This window comes from Seriola lalandi, unplaced genomic scaffold (assembly GCF_002814215.2).
Source record: "Seriola lalandi dorsalis isolate HSWRI2012SDOR001 ecotype SW California unplaced genomic scaffold, Sedor1 jcf7180002054299, whole genome shotgun sequence".
Classification (NCBI taxonomy): Eukaryota; Metazoa; Chordata; class Actinopteri; order Carangiformes; family Carangidae; genus Seriola; species Seriola lalandi.
Genome location: NW_019524852.1, coordinates 400,399 through 426,462, shown reverse-complemented (window position 1 = coordinate 426,462; position 26,064 = coordinate 400,399). Strand labels below are relative to the sequence as shown.

Below are 26,064 nucleotides of genomic sequence, written 5' to 3'. Positions count from 1 at the left end.
CTCTCTCTCTCTCTCTCTCTCTGGTGCTTTGAAAGGCTTCAGTAGCCTGGCAGGTGGCCAAAAATAGCCCCCTCAGCTGGCACACTGGCCCAATTTATGACCCCTCACATTCAGCGGAGGGCAGCCCTGCCCCGGGACTGTCGGCTCGTTTCCCACAGAGAACACAACACTGTGACAACACCGAAATCCCACCAGCAGCGTTAGGAAGGGAATCCCACTTACATACCTGCTAAATGTCACTGCAGACAATAACCCGTCATAACTGGCTTCAAGTATTTTCTTTGTCATCGGCGCTGATGCTCCCTGCCTGCTCTCACTCCCGGAGATGGGAGGAATGCCGTCTCCTTTGCAAGTGTAATAAGATGAGGCAAAGCTGGCCCCAAAAACCAAAGCCTGCGATGCTTTCAACTGAGCGCCAACTGCCAGAAGTCTGAGCCAGAGGTTTCACGAACAGCAGCCCGCAAGACCACAAGAGTAAAAATAAATGGACTAACCATCCCCATCTACAACTGTTCACCAGTGACTCCTGCACCACAGCTCTGAGGGCGGGCCACACGAGGCAGCGGGACGGGACATCAGGAAGTGTGTAACTTCAGACAGAGGTAAATTTCACAACGTTCTGCCAAAACAAACCTAAAAGGTCACTTACCATCTGAGAACGGCTCTTGGGACAGCCATTGATATCATCAATCTTCTCATTGGCTGAGGAGAGACACAAAGAGGAGGCAGAGACAGAGAGGTAGAAGAAGAGAGAATGAAAACTCTTGTCAGTTGTGTTTGGTTAATGTAATCCTCTCTTTTATTTCCACTGGAGATCCCGGTGTGTGTGTGTCCCAGACAGTTTCTGGCTGAGTGAGGAGAGCAGAGGTGTTCGTGCTGGTGACTCTGACCCCCCTCCCACTGAGACATGAAACACTATCTGGTCACAGCAAATGGGGACGGGGCCACTGGGGGCCCGACCGGGATGGGAGTGTTGTGCTCCTTCTTTTCAGAGGGGGCGTGTGTGAGTGTGTGTGTGTGTGTGGTTGGTGTCAGGGATTCCTCCCGTTCATTAGAGACCCAGCCCACAGCAGCTGAGACACTGCCGTCAGCTCACAGCTGACAACTGTGCCAACAGCACAGCCTCCTGCATCAGGAGGCACGGTGGGGCCCACAATGCAGCTCCGCCTCAGGACCACGAACCATATCACCTCCACTCCTACCTCCTGTGGTGAATAAAATCAATGCTACCCAAACGTGAGATTTTTAGTGATGTTGTAGGAGGTAAATTAACCAGTTAAAAGAGGGAAAAAACATTTGTGTTGAAAAAAATGCTGCTGCTTTAAAGTTTATTTTATTGTACTGTTCTTATCTTTTCTATTATATTTGGTTTCTCATAATTAAAAGCCAAATGTGGCAGAGAGATATCAGTTACTCTGCAACGACGAAAAGTTTAATAAAGTTAAATTTGAAGAAAATTACCAGTAAAGAGGTGCAGTGATGACCAGATGAAGGGCAGATGCATTCAACTGATTTTTATTCTGTAAAATAAGTTGTGACTTTAACTCCTCGCTAGTACTTCCCCTGTGCTGCATCTACACACATCCCTGTCTATTTACTGGGTTTTAATGATCCCTGGCAAACTGTATTTTAATAAAATGTATTGTTTTGATTTAATATATTAGCAAAAACATAGGAAGTAGCATTTCATAGCCTCAACAAATATGTTAACATAATAAAATGATGAATGATTTAACACATACTGTTTGGTAGGGTTTGTGTGCTTCCTGAAAAATGCACACTGTGGTTATGACACCCACAAAAGACAGCTGCTCTGTAATTTTGAGAAAGACACTTAAACTAAAAATAAAAAATATGTTTCCAAAATAAAAAAGACAATAACCAAACCAGCAGCCAGTCTGTCTCAAGGCTGGATTATTTGAGTAAAGCCTCCCAAGAATGAGAATTGAGAAAAAACTAAATGTATTAAAAAGCTACAGGTTTGGCTGAAATGCGTTGGACAGATTATCCTCTGGGTTGTTCAGTAGAACTTGATGATGACCTCGATCTGGATGGTTTTGCTCCACCAACATCCTGACCTTCAGTGTGTAACAGTCAAACGGTTAAACAGGTGCCATATCCGATCGGGCCTTTGTCCCATTATGGCTGTTCTGACACCAGCCGGCCGCTCCGGTTTCACCAGCGACTGTGTGGTGTGAGGTTTCCCCAGAGGACGAGGGAGCAGAGCAGAACAGGTGAATAGACGGTTCTGGTTTGTGTTGTTTTAATGTGAGAGCAGTGGTCAGCTGTCGGAGCGTATATATTGCATGTGGACTGGATGTTGTGTGTGTGTGTGTGTGTGTGTGTGTGTGTGTGTGTGTGTGTGTGTGTGGTGGTGGTGGTGGTGGTGTGGTGTGGTGTGGTGTGGTGTGGGGGGGTGGGGTTGTGGATGATGGGGATGGTGCTGTGGCACTTTTCAACCACAGGAACGTTTTCAGGAACTCAGGAACTTCAGCTGTATTTTGACTAATAAATCCTAATGACAAAGTCTCCTCTCAAAAAGAGGAACTTTCTTGATGGTCCAGGAATAATCAGGTTCAGTGTCGGCAGATTTAACGGTTTTATATTAGATCAGAAAAATAAAACCAAAACTATCCGCAGATCATTGATACTTTGAGGACGGGTGGATATTTATACTGTCCACATCTTTACATCCCCTTGTCAGCATCCATTCAAGCATCACAGTAATTGACTCTGTGTTGTTTTCTCATCTCTGCCGTCACTTTTAATTAATCATCGTTTAGATCTGCTCGACACAATAACGTGTAACATAACTTTTAGTTCCTGAGTTTAGTTCCTGGGACCATATGAAGAAAGGGTGACTGATTCCACTACATCAAGTTCAGCTACTCGACAGTCCTCGTCCAGGTATGCAGGCTGGAATAATCAGGAAAACCCAAACAGACACCATCATGGCAGGTAGCTGGAGCCAGTATAGAAAGTGATGGCATGAGAAGAGGCATTCTAGCATGTGATGTAAATACATTTCAGTACATTACGTCTGTATAAAATGTCCTATGATGTCTGATCTAACTAAAAAAAAAAGCAGAATCACATGCAACAGCTGCAGTACGAGAACAGTGAGACTCTTCATGGCAAAGGAAGGATGATCTGGGTCAGAAACATGAGGGAGAAGCTGAGAGCACACAGTCAGCGCTGAGTCACCAGTCAGCTGGTGTTGGCCTTGAGGCCGTCGGCAGAAGAAATGACAGGCTGTGGACGGCCGGACGAAATGACAAGACTGATGATGATACACATGAGGTCGAGGGTCAAAGACACAGAAGGACGGCACACTTTTCACAGCCCGCACTATAGGTTGAATACCTTCATAGTCAACTGCTGTTGAAGAATTACAAACTTTTCTAACTCATTCAGGGTCACGAGAAACATTGAAAACACAAGTGTAACTGATGTGTATTCACGAAACAGTGTCTATAACAATTAGACTGTAATCAACATAGAGCAGGAAAGACCTTACAGATTAGTTAAGAAATATGCTTCTTCATCATAAGGACTGTTTATCTCTGTGCCTCCTGTATTTTCTTTGTGTTCTTACAAAGTATTTTCTATTTCTGATTTGTCTTCACTTTGTATGAACGACATATTCCTGCCACAACTTTCAGTAAGAATCACACAAGTCAAGTGATACTGAAGAAGTCTAAAGAAGTCTAAATCCTACCACTTCTTTAAGTTAACTCATGAAGCTGAGAGGAAACCTCAGGGCAATGGATTTTAACTTCTACACTTGAGTTTTGTTCTGACTCTTTTGGCATCCTCTGGAAGAAATGATTTCCCTTGTGCAGCACTAAATAAACTAATCTTTGCCAGATTCATACTGAAATTGACGTTGTCACATCAGATAATTAAGAAAATGGATTTCATTTGACTTTGTCTTGCAAAAGAAAATCTTGTTATTTGATGACGATGTCCCTGTTTGTAAGAGAAACTGCAACTATTTGTTCGGTAAAGGTCAGTCAGATCTTTAAACGTAACTAGTGACGTGTTCCACATTTTTTCAGCAACCACATGATCAGAGCCAGTTTCCTTTTTTCAGATTTTGGAATCAAATGTGTGCTTTCCTTACCTACGACCTGAATGATCTCAGCCAGCAGCACTCCGTCTGTGACGTCTGTTTGCAGGTCCTTGATCAGACGCTTGTGTCCTGACTTGGCAAGGTAATGGTTGGCCCAGTCCGTGTAGATCTGCAGTCAGACACAAACACAAACCGAGGCATTTAGTTATGAGCCAACTGAAAATAAAATCCAATCCAAAACGGGGGCAACCCCATCAGGTCCTCCACGTGTTTCAAACTCCATAAACACTTGAAAACTACAAAAGGTATAAATGGTTGAAGCAAATTTACGACTCTAATAAAATAACAACATGGTTGAATGGGAGCAGAGTAGCCCTCTTTCTTTTGTTGGGCTCCGATCTGGCATATATCCGCGTGGTATTCAAATTGGGGCCATTGTGTTCAGCCGGGGCATTCATCTCAGAGCGCACGGCGGCTGTTTTCAATGGGCCATGCTGACATCACTCTCTGGGGACAGAAAAGACCCTTCACTGCCTGGGGGAAGGAGAGGAGCGGGGGGGCAGAGCAAGCATCTGAATAATCTGAATAGCTTCCTTCATAATTAGTTGCCAAACTCTCTCTTTTACTCTCTCTCTCCTTCATCAAGAGAAGTGAGTTTCCATTTCTGAGGAGTTTTAAAAAAGGCCACTCAGAGGTTGAAGAGAAGTTTCACAGAACTTTATTCCTAATAAAGAAAGGCGTTATTTTTAAGAAACAGACACTTCATGAATCCGTCTTGGTCTGCAGCTTTGTTAGGCTTGTGTTTAAACTGCAGAAAACTCTGTTTGACAAGTGCAACTTCAGAACAGCTTCGCCCCCCGCAGGGATGTGAAACATGTGCGACAGCTTGGCTAAATAAAGACACCTCTCCCTCTGTGTCTCACTCTCGTTTTCACACAAACTCAGAAGCTGTTACTGTATGCCAGCCTGGTGAAAAGATGACACAAGAGAGACAATCAGTACGTTTAAGTAACCGGGTTACCGTCTGCTTTCTGCTGCAATCTCATTTCCTTGGTGTCATGAAACAAGAACAAGAAATGCCACTTCAGTAAAGGATGACATGAACCTGAATTTACTCAGCAAGATTTCCTCCTGGAGAAAGCAGATTTTCTTGGCTACTTACACGTTACCAGGTTTCAGATTTTTCGCATTGTTTACCTTTAGGGGAGACTGGGGACGGTTGCAACACTTTTTGCATTTCTCTCAGTTACTCAGAGACTATTTGGACCCGACCAACCAAACTTTTATATATTAAAATTACATCTGTCTGCTGATCACCCATACCAGACAACTGTCCCAATGGATCAGGGACAGTTGCAATATCTTGAAAATACATTAATTCATTGTTTTTTAGTCTCAATAAGCATAGTATTCTGAAAATAAACATCGTTTTATAATAATATTATAGTACTATTGATCATTTTAATAAAATGTATTGAGTTCTGTTTTGCATAGAATATAGGCCTAACTCAAAATAGGCACAAGTTATCTATTTTATTGCTTATGATGAACAGAACTGGGAATTATATTATAAGGCCGTGAAAGGCTTACAAAATAATTCTCAAAATAACTTGTTTGATTTATTCTCTTAGGCATTAAAATAAGCAATTATTGTTCCATCTTTTGTGTCAGACACTTTCATTGTAGGGGTCAAAACATTTCAACGACGTAACCATCCAAAGTAGGAGGAGAATGTGCTTATTTGCCAACTGCATGTAAACACTGACTTTACAGTTACCTGGTAACAACTTTTCTCCCGGTGACCTGGTTTTCTCATGTGCATGTAAACTTTCTCATCGCCAAGTGGAAACTAGAATATTAGCCTTTCTCTTGTTACTGTGAAATTCAAGTGCATGCATTAGTGCCGAATGAGCGCGCGGCGTTGTTGAGGTCGAGCCTTAGATCAAAACTTGACACACAACATGCAGGGTGAGGTGTGTGCGACACAGTTGTGACCCTCGCTTCTTTGTGTTGTGCACTGTAAACAGACCTCGGAGTTTCGCTGCCACGCTACTCATCGGATGAATCACCGCCCTCGTGACGGCTTACAACAGGTGTGAGCACTTCAAAGGCACGCACACACATGCACGTACATATAAACATCTTCACGCACAAGCTCAAATGCAAAAGGTTTATGAGAGTACACGACCACACATTAAACACAAAGAGCCTCGGAGCGACGCTTGAATCACACAGGCTGCGTACCCAAACACAAACGCACAGTTATAAAATGAGTGTTGAGTGACACACGGAGCTAAAATAAGCCTCCAAGCATCAGGATTAGGTTCTGAGCTTTCAATTCACACTCTCAGCTGCTCATGCAGAAAAAGGAAGTGCAGTGTTCAGGAGCTTTTGTGTGTGTTTGCTTTCTTTGAAGTAGTTTCGGGCAGGTAAATTGAGGGGTTGGAGTGTAATTAAAAACGAGGTGAAATGGGTAGCTGTCAGTCACAGAGCTGGAAACCACAGGCGGGTCAAAAAGCTTGAGGGATAATGGGGGTGGGGTGGGGGGGGGGTGCAGGTTGTGAGAGTTAAGACAAGGGGAAGTGGGCAAGTCGCAACAGGTCACTGTTAAGTCCTGAAAATGTAACTTTTCAAAACAAACTTTGTGTCTGTGATCTGTTCCTCTCAGCCAAAGCACCAGGCCCAGATCGTAAATGTAATATCTCAAACATTGTAAATTTAATTTTAAACACATTTTTAGCAATTTGATCAACAGAGAATTTTTTTTCATACTGGTCAAAAATGACAGAAAAACTAGCCTGAAATTTTTATTGATGCATTCATGTGAGCATCACTGATGTTTGCAGCTGGTAAAGATGCTGCTAATTTGAACTACGTTATGTACTGCTAGATACATTTACCATGCTACTTCATAATCTTTTAGTGATGGTTAAAAGTGCTGTATGTCCCTTGAATTGGAAGCGAGCAAAAGTATATGGTAACATAAAATAGAAATACAAGTATCTCATACTTGTGCTTAACTACAGTACTTGAGTAATGCGTGCACAATCCACTCTCACATCAGTCTCTCTTGTGGTTTTTAAATCTATAACAGATGTGCAACATTCGTGCCTCCAAACAACTCGCAATCACATAAAAAAAAATTATAGCTAATGTTACTGTTACTGCAGATCTTTGCAAATGAAATTTAAGACTTTTTAATACCATCTAAACCCTTTTTTGAGGGAAATCATCTCATTGTTTTTTAAGACTTTTTAAGACCTACAGATACCCTGTAAGAGCAGCTCTTCATCGACTATGAAAGGCCTCGCTCGCAGCACAGATCTCTCACCTACTCTGCAGCTCTACTGAGCATCTTTTTTTTTGTTCTGTTTTTGCATGTTTTATCTCATCGTTTTGGTTTTAGGACAGAGTTACTGTCAGACCATGTCTCACCTCACTCAACAAGCTTATTTCCAGCGGCAGCAGCAGGCAGCTGTTTTCAGCAAACAAGCTCTGATAAACCCACTGTACTGTACACTGTACGCATGGATGCCCAGCACCAGACAGCAAACAGACTGTTGGCGACTAACGTTAGCGACTAGCTGGTGGAGAAAGTTGAAAGTCTAGCAGCTAAAGAGTCAGATATCTTTCTCTGGAGTTGGTGGAGATTCATTCATCAGTTGAAGGGAAACACCAGTCCATGAGAATACATATGCTGCTCTGTGCCTGGATGTGTAAATAAGGAATTGCTAGCCAACATGTTAGCCATAACAACCTTATATGGCTTAATGTGTCAGGGCTGGGTGCCCTGCCTCCTAGTGGCCAAATATATCCATCAGTGAAGATTTAACCAGCGATCCTCACAAACTGCAGTTATTAGTCTGATTGGGATTACAATTTAAAGTAAGGAAAAATTCTATATTATGTCATATTTCACACCAGTGGCTTATATATTGTACAATACTATGCAAGATGTCCAATATGGTGATGCAGAATAAAGGAATTAATTACTTGTAACCACAGTGATAAATAAGCGGGACCAAGATCCATCCCACCACAGACCAAATGTTGCAACATGCTTCAGATGCGAAGGCCATGTTATTAATTGAAACCTAAAAAAAACCCATCAAGAATGCATTAATTTGAATCGTGTGTGTTTAACCGCAGATTTATTGGAGCTTCTGTGATCTGAAAATTGCTTGAAGTGCCGGAAAGAGAAACGTAGGACAAGTGGGGGATGATGAGAAGCAGGCATCTGATCTACCGTGAGAGACGTTTTAATAAGCTGTATGGTTACTGAAGAGGAGTATTGACTCCATATTGACTCTATCTATCTATCTATCTATCTATCTATCTATCTATCTATCTATCTATCTATCTATCTAACTATGGCAGTAGTATGTAGTATGACTACTACTTGGCATCTTATTACGATCTTACTCTCCATTACCCACTACACTCATGTCCATATGTCAGCACTGTGAGAGTCAGGGATCCATAACAGTCTGATGTGTGAATGTGATGTACAGATAAATTTTTCTCAAGAGGGAAAATCCCTCCGTTCCCAGAAACTCTGACCCCTCTCCTTGTGGGATTAGGGGTCTTTTTTAGGAGCAGCAAATTGGTGCTGGAGTCAGGGACATTCCCGTCACCAAGAAAGCAACATGACACTGACTCATTCAGTGTCAGGGCCTTATGGAAAATGTCATGTGTGACCTGTCGAGTCTTTGGACTTCCTGCTTTGGGAATTTGTCACCTTCATGAATAAAATCTGGGTCCTGGTTGCATCTCCTCTTTGGTTTTAACACTGACCATCAACAGAGCTGACAGAAAGTATTTGGGTTGGTTAGATTTGCCTGTTGTTCTTTCATTTATACTGATTTCTAAATAGCTGTTTATTTATATTTTTCATTTTGAGAGAACATTTCACAGAAGCTAATAAGGACACAAATAGATAAAGAATGGTCAGTAGCCCGCTCCCTCTAATACTGTACACACAGATAAGCCTGTGTAAATTAACATCTTGACATTTACTGAAACACAATGTCAATTGTCAATTCACAAGGTTGCACTTCAGGAAAACCTGGACCCATGTGCATATTCACCAAATAATGTTCAATTTAAGCCTTCAATAATGACAATCAGTTCTTCAAAGCTTGTGACAAGCAGCGATGAGTCACTCCTTCAGACAGCTGTGTCTTTTTTTCTCCTCACATGAACACACACACATATCTGCTTCACATCCAGCATCCCCACTGCCTCTGCTTGCTGAGTCACCAGGCTGGTGTGCGATGCCTACAGAAGGGCATGACGCACACAGGCCATCCCCGCAGTGCTGGGTCAGCCTGGGCGGGGAGAGGGCGAGGGCAGCCAGGGCCTCACACTGGGAGAGTGCCCTTGAGTTGAAGGGGACTTTCTGAAGAGGGAGGAGTGAAAAGTGAGTTTTCTGTTTTGGTCGGATGGCTCAGCTGCAGAGGCGGCGGTGCAAGTTTAGCGAATGTCACGACATATCATGACGGAGGCTGATTATAGTGTAGGAGGAGCAAAGCAGATGTGCTTTTGTACTTCTTGTGGTCGTGTGTTTGTTTGTGTGTTTGTGTGTTTATGTGTCAGTCAAACTGTCACTCTGCTGAAGCACCCGCTTCAGATTTTTCAGACTTTGCTCTTTTATCTCTGTTGTTGTTTGCTCCGACACTGACTTGTTAAGTGATAACCTGCTGCCAAAGCTAACACTGCAGTGATGTTGACATTCACACGTGTATCTTTACTATTGGAAGAACGATTTTAAAGGTCGAGAAAAACCACATTCATTTTTAGCTTTATGTTGGTGGATATTTTATTTGTCCTGTGGGTTTTGAAATACTTTCACTTTGTAAATCTTGCCTTTCCTTCAAGATCCCTGCATTCTGACTGAGCACCTTGACATTTTAAAAGACTCTTTTAATACTCTAACTCTTTTAATGCAGATGTTAAAAATGCCAGAACGTGATTTTTTTTCCAAAAAGAACAGACACAACTCCAGGACTTTTTTTTTTACAAATGTTATTAACCGTGCCACAGAGGCTCCTCCAAATGTCAATATGAACTCTTCCCCCGAGAAATGTGAAGAATTTTTTAACCTTCTTTGTCAACAAAGTCTCCAGCATCAGAATGACACAACCATTTCTTTTAAAACTACTGCCCACTTTGAGTGTTTCGACACAATCTACACTGAGGTGATTAACAAAGTGAAGCCCACATCATGTGCTTTCGACATCCTGCCTGTGAGATCTCTGAAAGAAGCATATGGATCTATCAGCCCAGATATTCTCTACATCATCTCACTATTGATTGGTTCTGTCCCTCCCTCTTTGGACCCTAACTTCCTGGATAATTGTGGACAAATTTCCAAACTGCTCTTTCTCTACAAGGTTTTAGAAAAAAAGTCGTTGCTGAACAATTCACAGCTTTTTAGACATTTCAATTTGGATTTAGGGCAAACCATAACACAGAGACTGCAATCCCTCAATTGTGTCTCTCTTTTAACTCCAATGATTCTTATCAAATTAATATAATAACTGCATCCTTGATGTCAAATGCTGGATGGCCCAGATTTTCCTCCTGCTAATTATTGATAAGACTGAGGTAATTCCTATTGGTTCTGACACAGTTAATACTTATACCTCAAAGTATTTGGGTTCTCTGTCCCAAAATATAAAACCTTGGTGTCACCTATGATAACCACGTCAGCTTGAACAAGTATGTCAACACAGGTGTGTTCACTCTTGTTTTTTTTTTGCAGCTTGGCTACTGGCTTTAAGATTTTACTGATGACTTTTAATGCTCGTTCTACACTTGCACCTAGATACATCTCAGATCTTCTAACACCGTATGTGCCTGGTCCTCAGCCAAAGCTCTGCTAGCTATTCCACAATCTTGGCAGAGGACCAAGGGTGACCGGGACTTTTCTGTTTTTTCTGTCTCTTTGGAACAACATCCCTGAGGAGACTGGACTGGCAAGCTCCTTATCCTCCTTTAAATGCATGTAATTGTGATGAGAGTGAGTAACACTTTCTTGTCTTCTCATGCAGCGCTTGTCCTCAGGCTCCACCAAATGACCATTATCTCACCTAGTGTCTAATCTAAGCATTTGGTTTATGGAGCTTGTTGGCAGCCACACTTACATGCACAGCATAGTGGAAAGCACTAATATTAGATACGAGTCAAGTGGATACATAGAGTCAATTATAGAGTCAATTCAACAGAAGAAGTTGCACAGAAGTGCAATAAACTTTATGGCCAGCTGGGTGTAAATGCTGAATTGTAAATATTAAGACATGACTACTTCAACTCTTTATTTGCGTGAAGTCACGACAGCAACACGTAAAGTAGAAAGAGGAAACAGCACCTTTAATCTGTCTATTTTTAGATTGATGATAATGATGCATTGCATTTTTTATTCATCCTATGTAACTGTTTTATAGTAGAGCTGAGAGGCGTGTGAATTTTCTCAACCTGTCCTTAACTGAAATTTCAAGCATGAAAATCACAAACCAGTACCTAAATGTTTTACATTTTCACAACATCACGAACACACAACACCTCAGGTCTGTCCATCGGAGCACAGTTCTCACATACATTGATGGCGCAGGGCTTTCCAAAAACAATTATGTTGATAACTTAAGGACTATTACCCTTATTACTTCCAGGGTTCAGTAAGCAACCTGAAACGCGCTGTACTTAACACACCATTATGAACTAATCTACTGACATGAACAAGAAGTATAAACAGAACACAGCAGGACCAAAGCTGCTATAAAGTGCTATCTCTCACGAGAAGCTTTCATAGGGAGCCAGGACTTAAACAGCTCTCGTTATAATTCAGGTACTGGCACTGAACCGAGTGCTGAGTCTACAAAAGACATGCTCCGATAACAGAGCTTTCTTCTACCTTTTCAAAGGAAATCTACCTTTGAACATTCAGCGCAGAGCCAAGCTAAGATGAAGGCATCTTGTTTAGGACATCCTGGGGTTTATGAGGTAGAGCCAAATCCCAACAGTAAGATCTCATTCATTTGTTGAGTTGACAACACTGTGTGTCTGTTACCTGCTTCTGACGGGGGGGGGGGGGGGGGGGGGGGCCTCTAAAATAATTCCTGGCTGCTCCTGGAGATCCGACTCTGCCCCAGACATTTCTATTTCAAGCTGACCTTTCCTCTTAAACCTGTTTCTCTCATAAGTCCCCTTGGTTGATATCTGTGGTAGGTACAAACACTTTATCTTCACTGTGGATGGTCTTTTCACTTCAAAGCTGCTGTCAGGTTTCAAAATGAACAAAAAACTGCAAAGTAAAATCATTCTCACTTCATCAGCAGGTGGGTAAGTCCCTCTCTGGTTTCTTACCACTTTGTAGTTTTTGCAGGAGTAGCGGCTGTAGCTCCTGACCGGCACCCTGAGGCCGCCATGCTCTGCCATGCGGGCTCGTCACCTCGATAAAGACAACTAACAGGAAGAAGCAAACCACTGGAGGTCCATAAACGTCCGGAAATCCAAAAGACAAGTGCACTCTATATAAAGGTGAAGGGGAGCTGTTTGATGAGGCTCCTGTCCCACTCACATCTCTGTTACAGCTCTGTGTGTCTGTCCGGCTTGTTGCCTGTATGACCAGGACATGATTTACTCCTCTTCATACGGGCTCCTGTTTTACCTCCTCCCTCCAGACTGCTTCATAGTGAAGCCTCAGTCATTCAGACACTGTTTTAACCCCTCTCTCTCTCTCTCTCTCTCCCCCTCTCTCTGGGTGTCATTCACTGTGAGTCAGGTCGTCTGACTCAGAGTGAATGAGTTCCTTCTTCTGCTACTGGTAGAGAGACAGACCGGCAACATAAAACCCAGAAATGAGTCCTTTTATGTTGGGGCACATGAAGCAGATAACTGATGCACTTAATGTTTCTGTTTCTCTCATTGCAGCTTCACAGCAGGGGATAACCGCTCTGAGCAATATTGTCTACCTGCTTAGTTAGCACAACCAACCCGTGCAGGTATACTTACTCAACCGAACTGCATCTTGTGCTACACTGGCTCTGCATTACATATGGTTGCCCCGGCAACTTATAGAGAGAAAGCACAATTTAAAAAAAGGTTTCAAGTACATGAGGTGCCCCGCAGCTCACAGCCACCCCCCTGTTTCCGAGACATATGGAGTAAATGTAATGGATGTTACCATCAGACAGAACAGTTGAGTGCCTTCTTCCTGTGACACACCTGGTGCTGTACGTTACAGCAGGCGCCCACACACACACTGACACACGGTAGGTCTCAGATCTTCCTTGCAGGGTTGAATCGAGCCGTGTTCTTATGTCGTCAGGTGATTTAACTTTAACCTGCACAGCGGAATGAGAACGATGCTGCTCCATATTCATATGACAGAGACATGCTGTAAATTCACACCTGGGAGCTAACCCAGAACAACCCCGCACTTCATCCTCAGCAGACCTCAGAGCAGCTTCACTGAACAAATTCAACACCTTGGTGGCATTTTACTCAAAGACAGACACGTCAGAGCAGGGGTGAAAATGTAAAGGGGGTAATATGAGGAGGAATGGGTCATTTAAGTGTGACACATCAGGGCGCAGACACATCCTGTCTAAATATTGGTTGAAAAAAAAGAGGCTATTACTGACACGGCCAAGCTTGCCCAGCCCAGTATACCTGCTACAGAAACTATGTTCAAAGGTTTTCTATCATTTGTGTAAAAAAAAAAAAAAGGAAATTGGCTTTTTAGGGCTCTGCAGTGAAAACCACTTTGCCAGTTCTTCATGTGTTGCCTTCCCACTGTGTGATAATATCTCATGGTCAACTCTTGAGCTTGTTAAAGGATTTCTGCACCTCTATTAAGGATGACAAGCCCTATAAACTCTCCACTTTTCTCAGCCATCTTCAAGGATTTTTCCACCACAATTGTTGCAGATTTTCCAAAGATGGAGGCCGCTCTTTTAAACAACTGGTGTTAGGAGCAGTTCTTGTTGGCGGCTCCTCTTGGTGTCTGGCCACGCCGAGTCACATCGATAAGGACTCCGCAGAACTCCATGCTGCTGTGGGCGGAGGGTGACATGTGGCAACACACCCCCTCTGACCCAGTCTGGGCCGGCTAGCAGATGGCTGGTGGGACAACGATGGATGGATCTGATGGATACACTCGCACAATAACCCAACAGAAGGATGCTGGGAGGGAACACAGTGCATAGGTGTGATGGGTGATAGTCTCACAAAGAGTGTGTTATTTTCTCTATCACACCTAATGTGTAGAGTGAACCAAGGCTCTAGCTGTGAATGCAGGAACCCCCCCGTCAGCTTAAATAAGTCACCAATGGGTGAAGGGAGTCATCGTCTGCACAGCTCTCAGTGAACACTGGCAGACACAGACAGATGGCTTCTGGGAAATCAGTGTCCCTGGTCAGTATGATATGACAACAGAGGACTGCAGTCTGCTCTGCCAGCTGCTGTGCTGCTTTATACAGGACACAATGACTCCAGCCCAGTGCTCTAACACTGATATTTTCAGTGCTTGACCACAACCTGGTGTGAAGCATCCTGGAGGCTCAGTTGGCTGAAATACAAGTTATCCCACCTCTCGTGTTTCCACCTCTACAGTTTGATAAAGGAAAGGCACAGGACACTAGAATAGCCAGCACTGTCTCCTTCACCATTTTTGTCTGTTTCTCCTCTCACTGTGAATCTGTTCTTTTTCATTTTTACGCTGCACTGTTGGGCCCTGTGACGTATATGATTTAGCATCACTTTAGTATCCAGCTGGAGCTGGAGCTGCTTTTCCTTCTTGTCTGCCCCCAGCAGGATGCACCGTGGATGATTTTTGGTGTGTGGGGCCCCTGGCAGCTACACTCCCCCCCCCCCCCCCCCCCCCGTTCTCTGTTGTACACACACCAGTCTCTCAAGTGGCTTTCGCCCGCAGAAAGCTGAAACAGGCCAGCTCTCTAAATGAGCCCTCATGTCTCTGCTTGCTCTCTGTTTGGCACATGAAAGACATGTGGCTTTGTGAGGCATAGAGGCCATACCAGGCACATGGCAGACAAACGACTTGGCCAGACCTCTGCAGTTTAGTGTATGGGAAATAGAGACATCCATCAGGAAGCTAAGAGACTGAGAGGACATGCGATACATCAACCTACTTGATCCTCAAATTGCAAAACATTCACAAGCATCTGTTAATGGTTGTGTACTCCGCTGTTCCTGACTACCTGACGGAGCCCAAATATTCAGAGGTCAATCCAGAAAATAAGAATATTGAATCATGAATACTCGACTTCTAAATCCTCTAAATTGGCGCTTTGGTTGCTGCACACTTGAAATGGCACAGCAGTATCTGCCACGCAACATCTGATCAGGACAAATCCTGAGACCTGCAGCCTGATGCACATGACGGCACATCAGCACTGCAACTGTTATTAAAGGGGTCTTAGCTTGTTAGCAGCACGGTATGAGTGAACAAGCCATATGCATGGATAGAACTGATTTCCCTCAGGCAGCTGCTCTTTCAACATCAGCTCCTCACTCTCTGTACCAGTGACGGTTTGCACACTATAATGTAATCTCAAGATATAGTGGGCTTTACCCATAATGCAGCATCTTAATTATTTGTGAGCGGCATTGCTTTTTGATGACTTTTTCAACCTCAAAAGAAAATGCAACCTCTCAGTAGCTTTAACATGCTGCAGGGGGCTCTTACTGCCTAGGAGTCAAATGCACCTCCTGAATTGTGCTGCAATTTCTACAGTTTGAATCTAACCAGAGACTCTTGTTGCATGTCACCTCCTCTACTTGGCCAATGTTTTGGGGGCGCTAAGGCTAAGGTGCATGTTCCTGTGACATCTAGCATTTGATACAAGCTCAAGATGCTTTCAAAAAATGTACTTCATCTTTATTTTTTTTTCTTTAAAAAAAGAGCAATGTTCACTTGCACAAACACAACTAAAATGTTGTCTGGAAAAATTGGAATCTAACTCACTGAACTAGCTTTCAAAACTGTAGTGGAGACAGGCAGCTGAATTCAACTTACAGGTACCACCTGGAAGATTGAGACAAACGTTTCACAGACAACCTTTGCAAACTTTGCTCCATCACTAAGGTCATAAAAGGAATAAATAACAACATGAAAAACAAGTAGTGGAGTAGGCAAATGCATGCTGTGGCTACTGTGTGCACACACTGAACACCACTATGCCCCGACGTGTGCTTTAACTAAAAACAATTACGGGTCCATTCATTCTTCTTTCTGCTCCATGTACACCGGCATGTCTCTGACCAGGATTAAACACATAAATCATACATTCTGATTTATGCTGTATGGGTCATATGTTGACGTAAGGACCATGACAATCAAATAATCAATAGAGTTGTATTAGAACAGAGAGGATTGTGGGCATCGACTACACTTCATAATAAAAAGGAAGGTCATTTTAATTTTCTGGGAGTGTGTGCGCATGTTCAAGTGTGCATGCCTGAAAATCCCTTTGTCATTCACACACACACCCTCTCTCTCACACACACATACACAAACACACAGTGCGCTGACCCTGTGGCCCACCGGCCTCCTGTCAGTCACGCTGTGTTGAGGTTAGCGGTGTGTAATTAAACTAGCTGCGTTATCGGCTCATCTCTAGACTCTGGTAATAACCTCCTCTGCTTCCATCTCCCCTTCCTCTGTGGGCTCATAGTAGATCCAGATAAGAGCCACAGCTGAAAGAGAGAGAGAAAGACACAAAAAGACAGAGAGAGAGAGAGAGAGTGTCCCATCCACCTGTGTTATGTGTAAACTCAACAGGGTGCTCATTATACAAAATTGACTTTTATTAAATCTACTGCTTCCTCCTTTTATCAAACACATCAGCTATTACAAAGATCTTTTTTCTCATTTGTTTGCACCACATGGCCTCGCTGCACCTGACCGGCACCGTGTTTTTATCACAGCGTCCCAGATCCTGTTGAATATTTACCATCTCTGCAGCATTGTACTTACAGTACATCGCACCAAACAGTGGGCAACAAAGAAGAACCAAAGACTCTCCATTTCCTATAAATGCTTGAGAAGAGAATACACACACACACACACACACACACACACATGGATGTGCCGCAAAACTCTGGTTCAAGTCCTCGTTAAGCCTATTTTAACTTTCCATGCAGACATCAAAGTAAAGCTAGTATCAGGTGAGGGGAAAACCGGGATGCACGCCTTCAGCTCTTTCCTCTGATATTAAAACTACTGCCACTAATCCATTGCGTGCCTGCAATCCAACACCACGGTTACTGTAAGGCTTTAGGCTGATGAGACAAGCATTTTCACTGATACATAAACACACAGTGGAAAAAAAGAAAAAGTAAATCTGAGTGAGACATGTCCTGAAGCTGCAGTGTCAGCAAAGAACAGCAGGATGAAGATGTGAACGCTGCATTGACATAAAGACTGTCAACAACAGAAAAAAAAGCCTGTAGAGATGTGATTTCAAGTTTTATAAGCATGGAAAAGAATTGAAACGCTATTCATGTTCAACTGCCCCCTAGTATTTGACCTCTGTGATGACCTGGAAGTGTTCAGCCTACCAGTTTCATGGTGAAATTGTTCTGTTCCCAGCGACACAGCATCAAACTCATGTTGCTTCTTGCAGCTTCCTTTCCCAGAGACACCTGCCTCACACTGAGGAGGACTGCTGGTTGGCCAGCCAGGCTCTAATATAAGCCATCAGAACCAGGTCTAGACCAAACTGGACCCAACGGAGAGAGCTTCAACAAAATACTAAAAATCCACAGAGAAAAAAAAAAGAATTCAAGTAAGCAGATGCAGCCAGGAGTAAAAATGTCCTGGATGAGTGCACCATGTAGATCCAGAGGAAATGGTAGAGCTGCTGCTTGCTTGAGCCCTAGCAGGTTTCTGTATGCCTGTGGGGGGAGAGATCTCGGAGCCTCCAGCTTCTCTCCACCCACTCTGGGACACAGAAGAGGGAAAAATAAACGCAAGAAGACGAAAGGCTAGAGGAGCTCTGTGGCCTCTGCTGCCGCTCTGAGAGGCAGCCAAACCAAACGCACCGAGAGGAGTAGGAGGAGTGGATCCCCCCTTCCCCTCCTCTCTTGCCCACGGCAACACAATTATGCCATTGCTCTTCAATGGACCATCGGTCATATGGGGAGGAGAAAGAAAGAGAAAAGGACAGACCTCTTAACCTTCTACCACCCCTCCCCCGATAGTTAAACCCCTCCATGACAAAAAAGTGAGGAAGAAGGACAAGAAAGGGATGATCAGTGCAGCCTTGATAACAGCAGAGGGACTAAATAGTGGGAAGTTCAGAGCTCAGAGGCCAAACCACGCAGAACTCAACGCTAACCCTCTCCTTTCTATTTATTATTTCTTTAACCAACTCCTCTGCTGTCTGTTAAAAAATAGCCAAGTTTTATTTTCCCCGACCAGAGATTGACAGTCTGGTCTCTGATCAGCCGTCACCCACATCACATCGCAGCAGCTGCATGTGTGTATTTATGTGCATGTGTACAGTGGGTTCATAACCTACGCATTTATGTATCTGTGAGTGTGTGTATGTAAGGGAGTCCACTGCACAGGATGCCCTCTGTTTGAGCGGGTTCCAACCCCCTGTGCACACACACCCCACCACCGACCACAAATTACAAGCCGAATTTGAATTTTGGGAAAGGCCCAAGATTTACAGAAAGTTCCCACAGTAGGGGGGGGTGCCTGATCACTTCCAGCAGGCTGAACAAAAATACTTTAAGCTTCATGAAACAACAATAATACTGAAGACATGCAGACAGCATAAAGTAATGACCTGTGAGAAATAATTGCCTGTTTTTCTTCTCTATCGCCAGATAGTAAAAGACGCAACTTATAGCCGTTTCATGGCAGCTTTTACACTCACTGTCATTTTATGTTTTAAGTTTGTGTAAAACAGAAATAACTGACATGTGCAGCTAAAATTCATTGCTAACTGCTGGTCAAAGACTTCAATCGCCACTGCATTTTGTCAGTGTTAAGCTTTATTTGCTGCAATGAAGCAGAGGAAACTGATTATTATCATTATCATTATTATTATTATCATTATTATTTTCTGCCCGCAAGTCATAACGCAAGTCAGCACAATGAAATTTACACTGACTGATAGACACTGGTTGGACGCTCTGTGAGGTTGTCCTTAGCAGTGCTTTTAGCTAAATACTAGCATCAGCATGCTAACATGCTCACAAAGATAATGCACATAATCTCTGTTTAGCGTGTTAACATGCTAACGTTTGCTAATCAGCACTGGTATAAAACTCATCGTGGCGCTAGCTCAACCGTGGATTTCTGTAGCAAACTTTGAGCCACATTTTGTAGTAGATGATGAGATATTTCATTGGATGAGTGAAAACTTTCACTTTCACTTCTGCTCCGAAGTGGCGGAACGACTGACTGACATCACGGTTCCAAGAGCTGCAGCGCTAGCGCCGCTAAAAACACAAGTGAGACACACCAAAGTTGGAAATCAAACTTAACTTTTTAAACAACAACCACTTCCACTGCACATGCACTACTTCCTCTATACTGTATTTCATCAATGTCTCAGCTAACTGTCACCATGTACTCGGCCCGCCACACCACTGACACACCAGTTCCCTATGGCGTCTAACCAGCATTGATTTAACGACATTCTGGCTCCACAAGAAGAGAATATGTCAGCATTTAGTGCTTGTGTTTAACAGTTTTAGCACAGGCCTTCAACAAGCCATTAAGTGCAGCCGCAGTGAATGGGCCGAGTGTGGTTCCTTTCACAGCCCCAGATAAACCTCAGTGTGTCTGGGACAATGGGGGGATAACCCCTCCGTGGAGAGGTCTTTGTTTTGGGGGACTCCCCCAACTCTGTGCTCTTGAGGCTGGTGAGGGAGATTGGGGAGATGGTGGGTGGGGACGGAGGTGGGGGAGATTGGGATGGCCCTCTGCTGCGTGGCCGTTTCATTCTGGGTGAAGGTGAGTGGGGGGTTGAGGGACATATGGACTCGATGGGGGTAAAGAGACGCACACAAAAGCAATTGGACAGTGGGTAATGGAAATGGGAAACTGACTGCATTATTTGTCTTTTTATTGACTTCTCTTTTATATGGCACATTTACCTTCACAGAATATGCTATAGAACAACATTAGTGTCAAAAGTTGGACATAGAATATTGTGCTGGTTAATTAAAGTTATATCAGCTGCATTAAAGTCGTGATGATGAACATGACAAAGCGTAACAATGGTAAAGCTGTTTCACACTGCAATTGGTCTATAGTAAATTAAGCCTATAGTATATATAACTATAGTAATAGTCATCAACCAGCCAGGTGACATGAATGTAAATATATAATTTACAGAAGTGAAGTAAGACAAATACGACCTTCAGTAGAACAGCACGTGTGGTTCACAACACTGCCTCATGCAGATTAATGATATACAAACGAAGTAATTAAAAACCATAAAAGATTCAGCTAATTCATTATTGATATTTTTAATAAGCCACAGAGGCTTGGGCCAAACATCTGATGTGGCTTGCACAATTTTCGATGAGTTCCTCAAAGAAAGAACGTCAGTGAAATTAAACAGAGGAACTAGAACTACAACCCTTGACGCTGGACTGAATCTTTTCTGCACATCCTTGGATGTCTGACATCTTAAACTCCTTTATAAATAGCTTTCAATTAATTTGCAATCACTCTCCACTTGATTCTATAACACGCACTTTATATATTCTAATTTTGAATTCATTATTCAAAATAAATCATTGTTGTGATGAAAGGATAAGGTATCTAAATGTATGAAATTTAGACACAATTTTCTGTTACTCAACATAATGTTCAACTGAAGCTTCAAACAGCTTGTTCTGCAAAGAAAATGTTATTAAAGTTTTCTGGTATTCAATTATCAAAGTGATCAGAACACTTTGAATCTGAGGATGCCATCTGGGCCTGACTGACCTACCACAGCTACCAGCTGTGACCACCGTACTAATGAAACTACTGTACGTCTAAACACACAGCAGTGAGACCTCTCACAGTCTGGGATATGTAGTCCTATCTTCAGACACAGTAAAGATGGAGCGTGACAGTGCTGCAGGTGAACACTCACAGAATGTGTGTTTTCAGAATAAAACAAATGAAAGGTCAACAAATCCCAAACTAGAATGACACGTTTTAGTTAGTACTGTTTTTGCAACTTTTTGCATTGTGTTAATGTTGTTTTGTAAAATCTGTAATCCCTCAAATGAGATAAACCTTTAAAGTCTAAAACTAAAAGTCAGTTTTCCATCCTGCAGTGATGAAACACATTCATCCTTCAGGAAGCGAGAGACGATTTTTGTTTTTAAATTAATCAGGTTTATCTCGTATGCAGTCTGTGTGTGTGTGTGTGTGTGTGTGTGTGTGTGTGTGTGTGTTTGTGAGGATGGATTGTGGCAGAGACTTGCTGTGTTTAGAATCACTGATAGCTTCTTGAATGGCAGATTTACAGACCCATTTTAGGATTCAGCACTTTATCAGGGAAGCTTAAAGACCGTCTGTGTCAACTGAGCGAGCGCAGACATGCAGAACAACAAAAACACACACGCATGTACACATAAATATACACACACACACACACGCTCATCACACATTCATTGTGCTTCGATCCAGGTTTAAATCAGAGGAATAAAACAGCTTTGGAAACTCCCTGAAGCTGTTGAATGGAGAGATGTGGAAATCCACTCAGACACAGACAGCGCTGACAGAAAGCCAAGAAACATTTCGTGACTGTGTTCATGGATGTTTACACTGAACCGTCACATCAAACATCAAACTCAGAGCTCAGCTGAAAATCAACCAGACCTCTGCAGCTGGAGGCACAGTGTGAACCATTAAATATGGTATTATTATACGGTAATCTGCTGTTCATATCAGTGATAAAGAGCCCTGTGAAGTGAGCTCAGTCCATTACAGTGATCTACTGTGCAGCCATAGAACATTGAGTACAACAGTTTGGGAAATAACATTGGTCTTACCATTTGGTGACCTGCTCTAGTTCTGTCTTCAACATTTTCTTTAACCTACATAGCAAACACACCTCCAGATATTCAAGTTTTTAATAGCATTTCTGAATAAAGAAAAACCTTTAAAGATTTCATTTCATTTCATTTGAGCAGGTCAGAAAGGTCGATGGTGATCAGACACATCATTACTGCAGATTTATCAGCTGCACATTCATGTTCCCAATCTCCTGTTCTACCGCATCCCAAAGGTGTTGCACTGGATTCAGGTCTGGAGACTGATGTTCAGTGAACTCATCGTCATGTTCTTGAAACCAGTTTTGCTTTGTGACATGGAGCGTTATCAGCCTGAAGCAGCCATTAGAGGATGGTAAATTGTGGCCATAAAGGGATGAGCATGGTCAGCACCAACACTCAGACAGACTTTGGTATTCAAACCATGACTGATTGGTATTAAGCGGCACCAAGTGTGCCAAGAAAACACTCCCCACACCATTAAACCAGCAGCTTGGACTATTGACAAAGCAGATCGGGTCCATGGATTCATACTGTTATAACTCCGATCCTGATCCTACTATCTGCTGCCTCAGCAGAAATCTAGATCCAGCAGACCAGGTTACGTCTTCAACTGTCCAGTGTTTGGTGAGTCTGTGTCCACTGCAGCCTCACATTTCTGTTCTTGTCTGACAGGAGTGAAAGGAGGCGACAGGTCCTCTGCTGTTGTTGCTCATCCACCTCGAGGTTCAACGTGTTGTTCATTCTGAGATGTTTTTCAGTTGTAAAGAGTCATTACAGATTTACTGTAACCTTTCTGTCAGCTCCTACCAGTCTGTCCGTTCTCCTCAGACATCTCTCATCATCATCAACAACATGTTTGTTGTTTTTTGGCTCAATTCTGAGTAAAAAGTCTAGAGACTGTTGAGTGTGAAAACCCAGGAGATCAGCAGTTTCAGAAATACTCAAACCAGCCCGTCTGGCACCTACAAAGTCACTGAGATCACTTTTTTTCCTCATTAACTGAAGCTCCTGATATGCATCTGTATGATTGCATGCACTGCACTGCTGCCACATCATTGGCTGAATAATTGCATTAATAAGGTGTATGTCCAGTAATATTTTAATTTTAAGTTGCATGAAAGCTCCTGTGTTTCTCGGGCCTGCACGAATTAATTATTTTCTGTTCCAGATCAAACTCTCTCATTCTGATTTGTTCTGTTATGTCTTGCATCAAAACTGTCGTGACCAGCAGACGTCATCAGCTCTCTGCTGGCTCCAAAGAGGTCATGAAGTTATCCAACCTGCCTCTGGGGCTTGGGTGACCCTGGGCACGGGCCACTGGGGAGGGTGACTTCAGCCTTGTTGACCTCTACCTCCTGGCCTCTCCTCCTTTTTTCCACACTGCCTCCTGTTTCCAGACAGCGATGGAACTGATTGTGTTAGTCTAACCGCCTCTGCAGCACCGATTCCCCAGGGGGCGCCGCTCACAATGGCCCGTTTGTCTGTGCCAACGGGTTCCCTGTGACAACTAACGCAAGGAAAGTGGAGATGGAGAGAAACCAGGGGGAGGAGGGCACCTTAACGGGGGGAGATCAATTGAAGGATGTTGACTCAGGACAGGCAGATGCCCGGCCTTAATTAATATGGTTATGTCCTCAGCCATGACCTCACACAGGAAGGCGACGGGACAACTGCACAGGAAGTGGAATCTGATCGAGACACATTAGGCAGAGATGAGGTCATTACGAATGGAGCCAACTGCTATATGATCATGACTATCCTTAAAAACTGTCAGTGTTAAAGCTAAATTTAGCTTTTGTCTTGAAATGTTCATTTCAAGAGATGATGGAGCTTAAGGAAAATTCATAGGGTCATTAAGAAACTCCAGTACCACAAAGATTCACTGCTAAAAAACTATTTGAAAGAAAAGATCTACAGACACAGCTACAATAGAACAGGTTGTTGTTCATATATATACTGTATATATATATATGTATATGTGGAATCATGACATTAAGAGCCAAATTAAATCCACAAGTATAAGATATCATGTACAAGAACTCCTTCTGGAGAAAATCTGGGTCTTTAGAAATATGTAAAAAAAAAAAAAGAAAAAGAAATCATTAAAAAACTCCTGCAGGAAATGCTGCACCAGCTCGTGCATGCTCAGAAGCTGCTCAGGTGGCTACTGTGGGGGAACCCACCTCTTCCTCCTCAGATAAAAGCCTCAGACTTCAGGCCCGCCGCTATCTCACCATCTGACCGCGGCCTGCCTGTGTGCGAAGCCTCGGCTGGTATCGCAGCCGTCGGGCTCTTCCAGCTCGGCCTGATGAATCTGCGGGACGACCGTCTCTGTGTTCTCTGAGAGAGGACACGGAGGTGTGTTGTCTCTCTTATTAACAGCAACATGGGCGTCCTCCTGCCTGGTGCTGATAGTAGCACATATGTGCTCGCTGTTGGGTGAAAATCTCTTATCTCCAAAGTGTCAGCTTTTCAGGAATGAACGAAAAACAGCCTCAGCCAGATTTCAGCTTAACAAAAACTGACTTTTTGACTATTTCTGACAGCTTTCCAATTTGGAAATGAGGCTCTCACATGACAACAGCAATAAATGCAACCGCAGACTGATAGAGCATAAACTGAATCCATGAAGATCACTCACAGACCTAACAAGACGTGATCTTTAATCCTGTGCTCTTTGTCTGAACTCTTGCAGTCTGTTAAAACCTTGCTTATTCCTTTCAACAATGAACTCTCCAACAATGAATCACCAAAACATCCATTAAATCTAGCTTTAACTTGCAGCACCTCCTGAGGAGACATATGTCTATGTGTGGCCCTTTGTCATGGTAATTTAAAAAAGCAGCAATATAGACACCAAGACCCCCCACCCAATCTGTCCTGCTCTGGGCGGGCAGGAGGGCATTAGCAATCCAATGCAGCGCGACAGTGCTACGCCTTTCACTCTCACCTGCTGAGCTGCATCTTCACGAGACTCAGGCTGAATGTAAAAGCCATAAAAAAGTCATTATTGTCTTTCACAGGATGCTGGGGGGGGGGCTCGAGACATGAGAGAAATTCTTTTAAGGGTCAAGTGAGATGTGTTTAAAAGGTTGATGCTGACACTTGCAGACTCTAGATGCTGATATTCACATTTTTTTTTTCACTATCATTCAGTAGTTTTAACTTGATGTGTATCAGGCTGAAATCTATGTTTACTGTTTGTGTTTCTGTAGATTCACATGCCGAGCCTGATAATCCTCCAGGATAGATCTGGACCATCATGGGGCGGCATGAGGGCTGCAACTAAAGATCATCATCAAGTGATCTCTCAATTATTTGTCACAAAATGTAGTACCTGTTAAATGTTCCCCGGACCCAAGATGGCATCTTCAAATTGCTTTTTTTTTTTTTTGGACGACGGTACAAATACATTTTTAAAAAATGTATCATATAAAACAGAGAAAAGCAGAAAATCCTCACGAGGTGGAGCCAAGGATTTATTGTTTATCAAGATTATTGTCAACTGATCTTTGGCTAACTACTCACATGTATTCAATATCAGAAGGGAGACATTGGCATTAGATAAAGAGTTAGTTTCTACTTTTTCTGCCTGGTTTTCACCAAACTTTTTTCCAGAGTCTAATCTCCCCCCTCCATCGCCATCGATCAGTAGTTTTCCATTAAGGGTCATTTAATTATCTGAGAATCCATAATAATTAAATGAGTTCACACATATCACGGGGTATGTAGTTCTCGGTCAAACTAATTCTCAGAATGAAATTGCCCCCAATTTGAATAATTCAAAATAGGGAAATTATAATCTTTGGCAATTACACATCTTCCAGAACGGGAGAGTTGAATTAATGGAGCTGAACATCTCTGATGCATCTCTCACACACACACACACACACACACACACACACACACACACACACACACACTCCCTCTCTCCTGCTAGTGTTTGTGAATGGAAT

General features: G+C 43.0%; 1 protein-coding gene across 1 annotated transcript in view; it reads right to left on the bottom strand.

Annotated features, from left to right (window-relative positions):
- Positions 1-26,064, bottom strand: part of LOC111655052 (neuron navigator 2-like) — a 119,683-nt gene that overhangs the window by 59,487 nt on the left and 34,132 nt on the right. Inside the window, 2 exon segments of the mRNA XM_087174009.1 lie at positions 650-702; positions 4,124-4,241. Coding sequence (XP_087030135.1) covers positions 650-702; positions 4,124-4,241 — 171 coding nt within the window.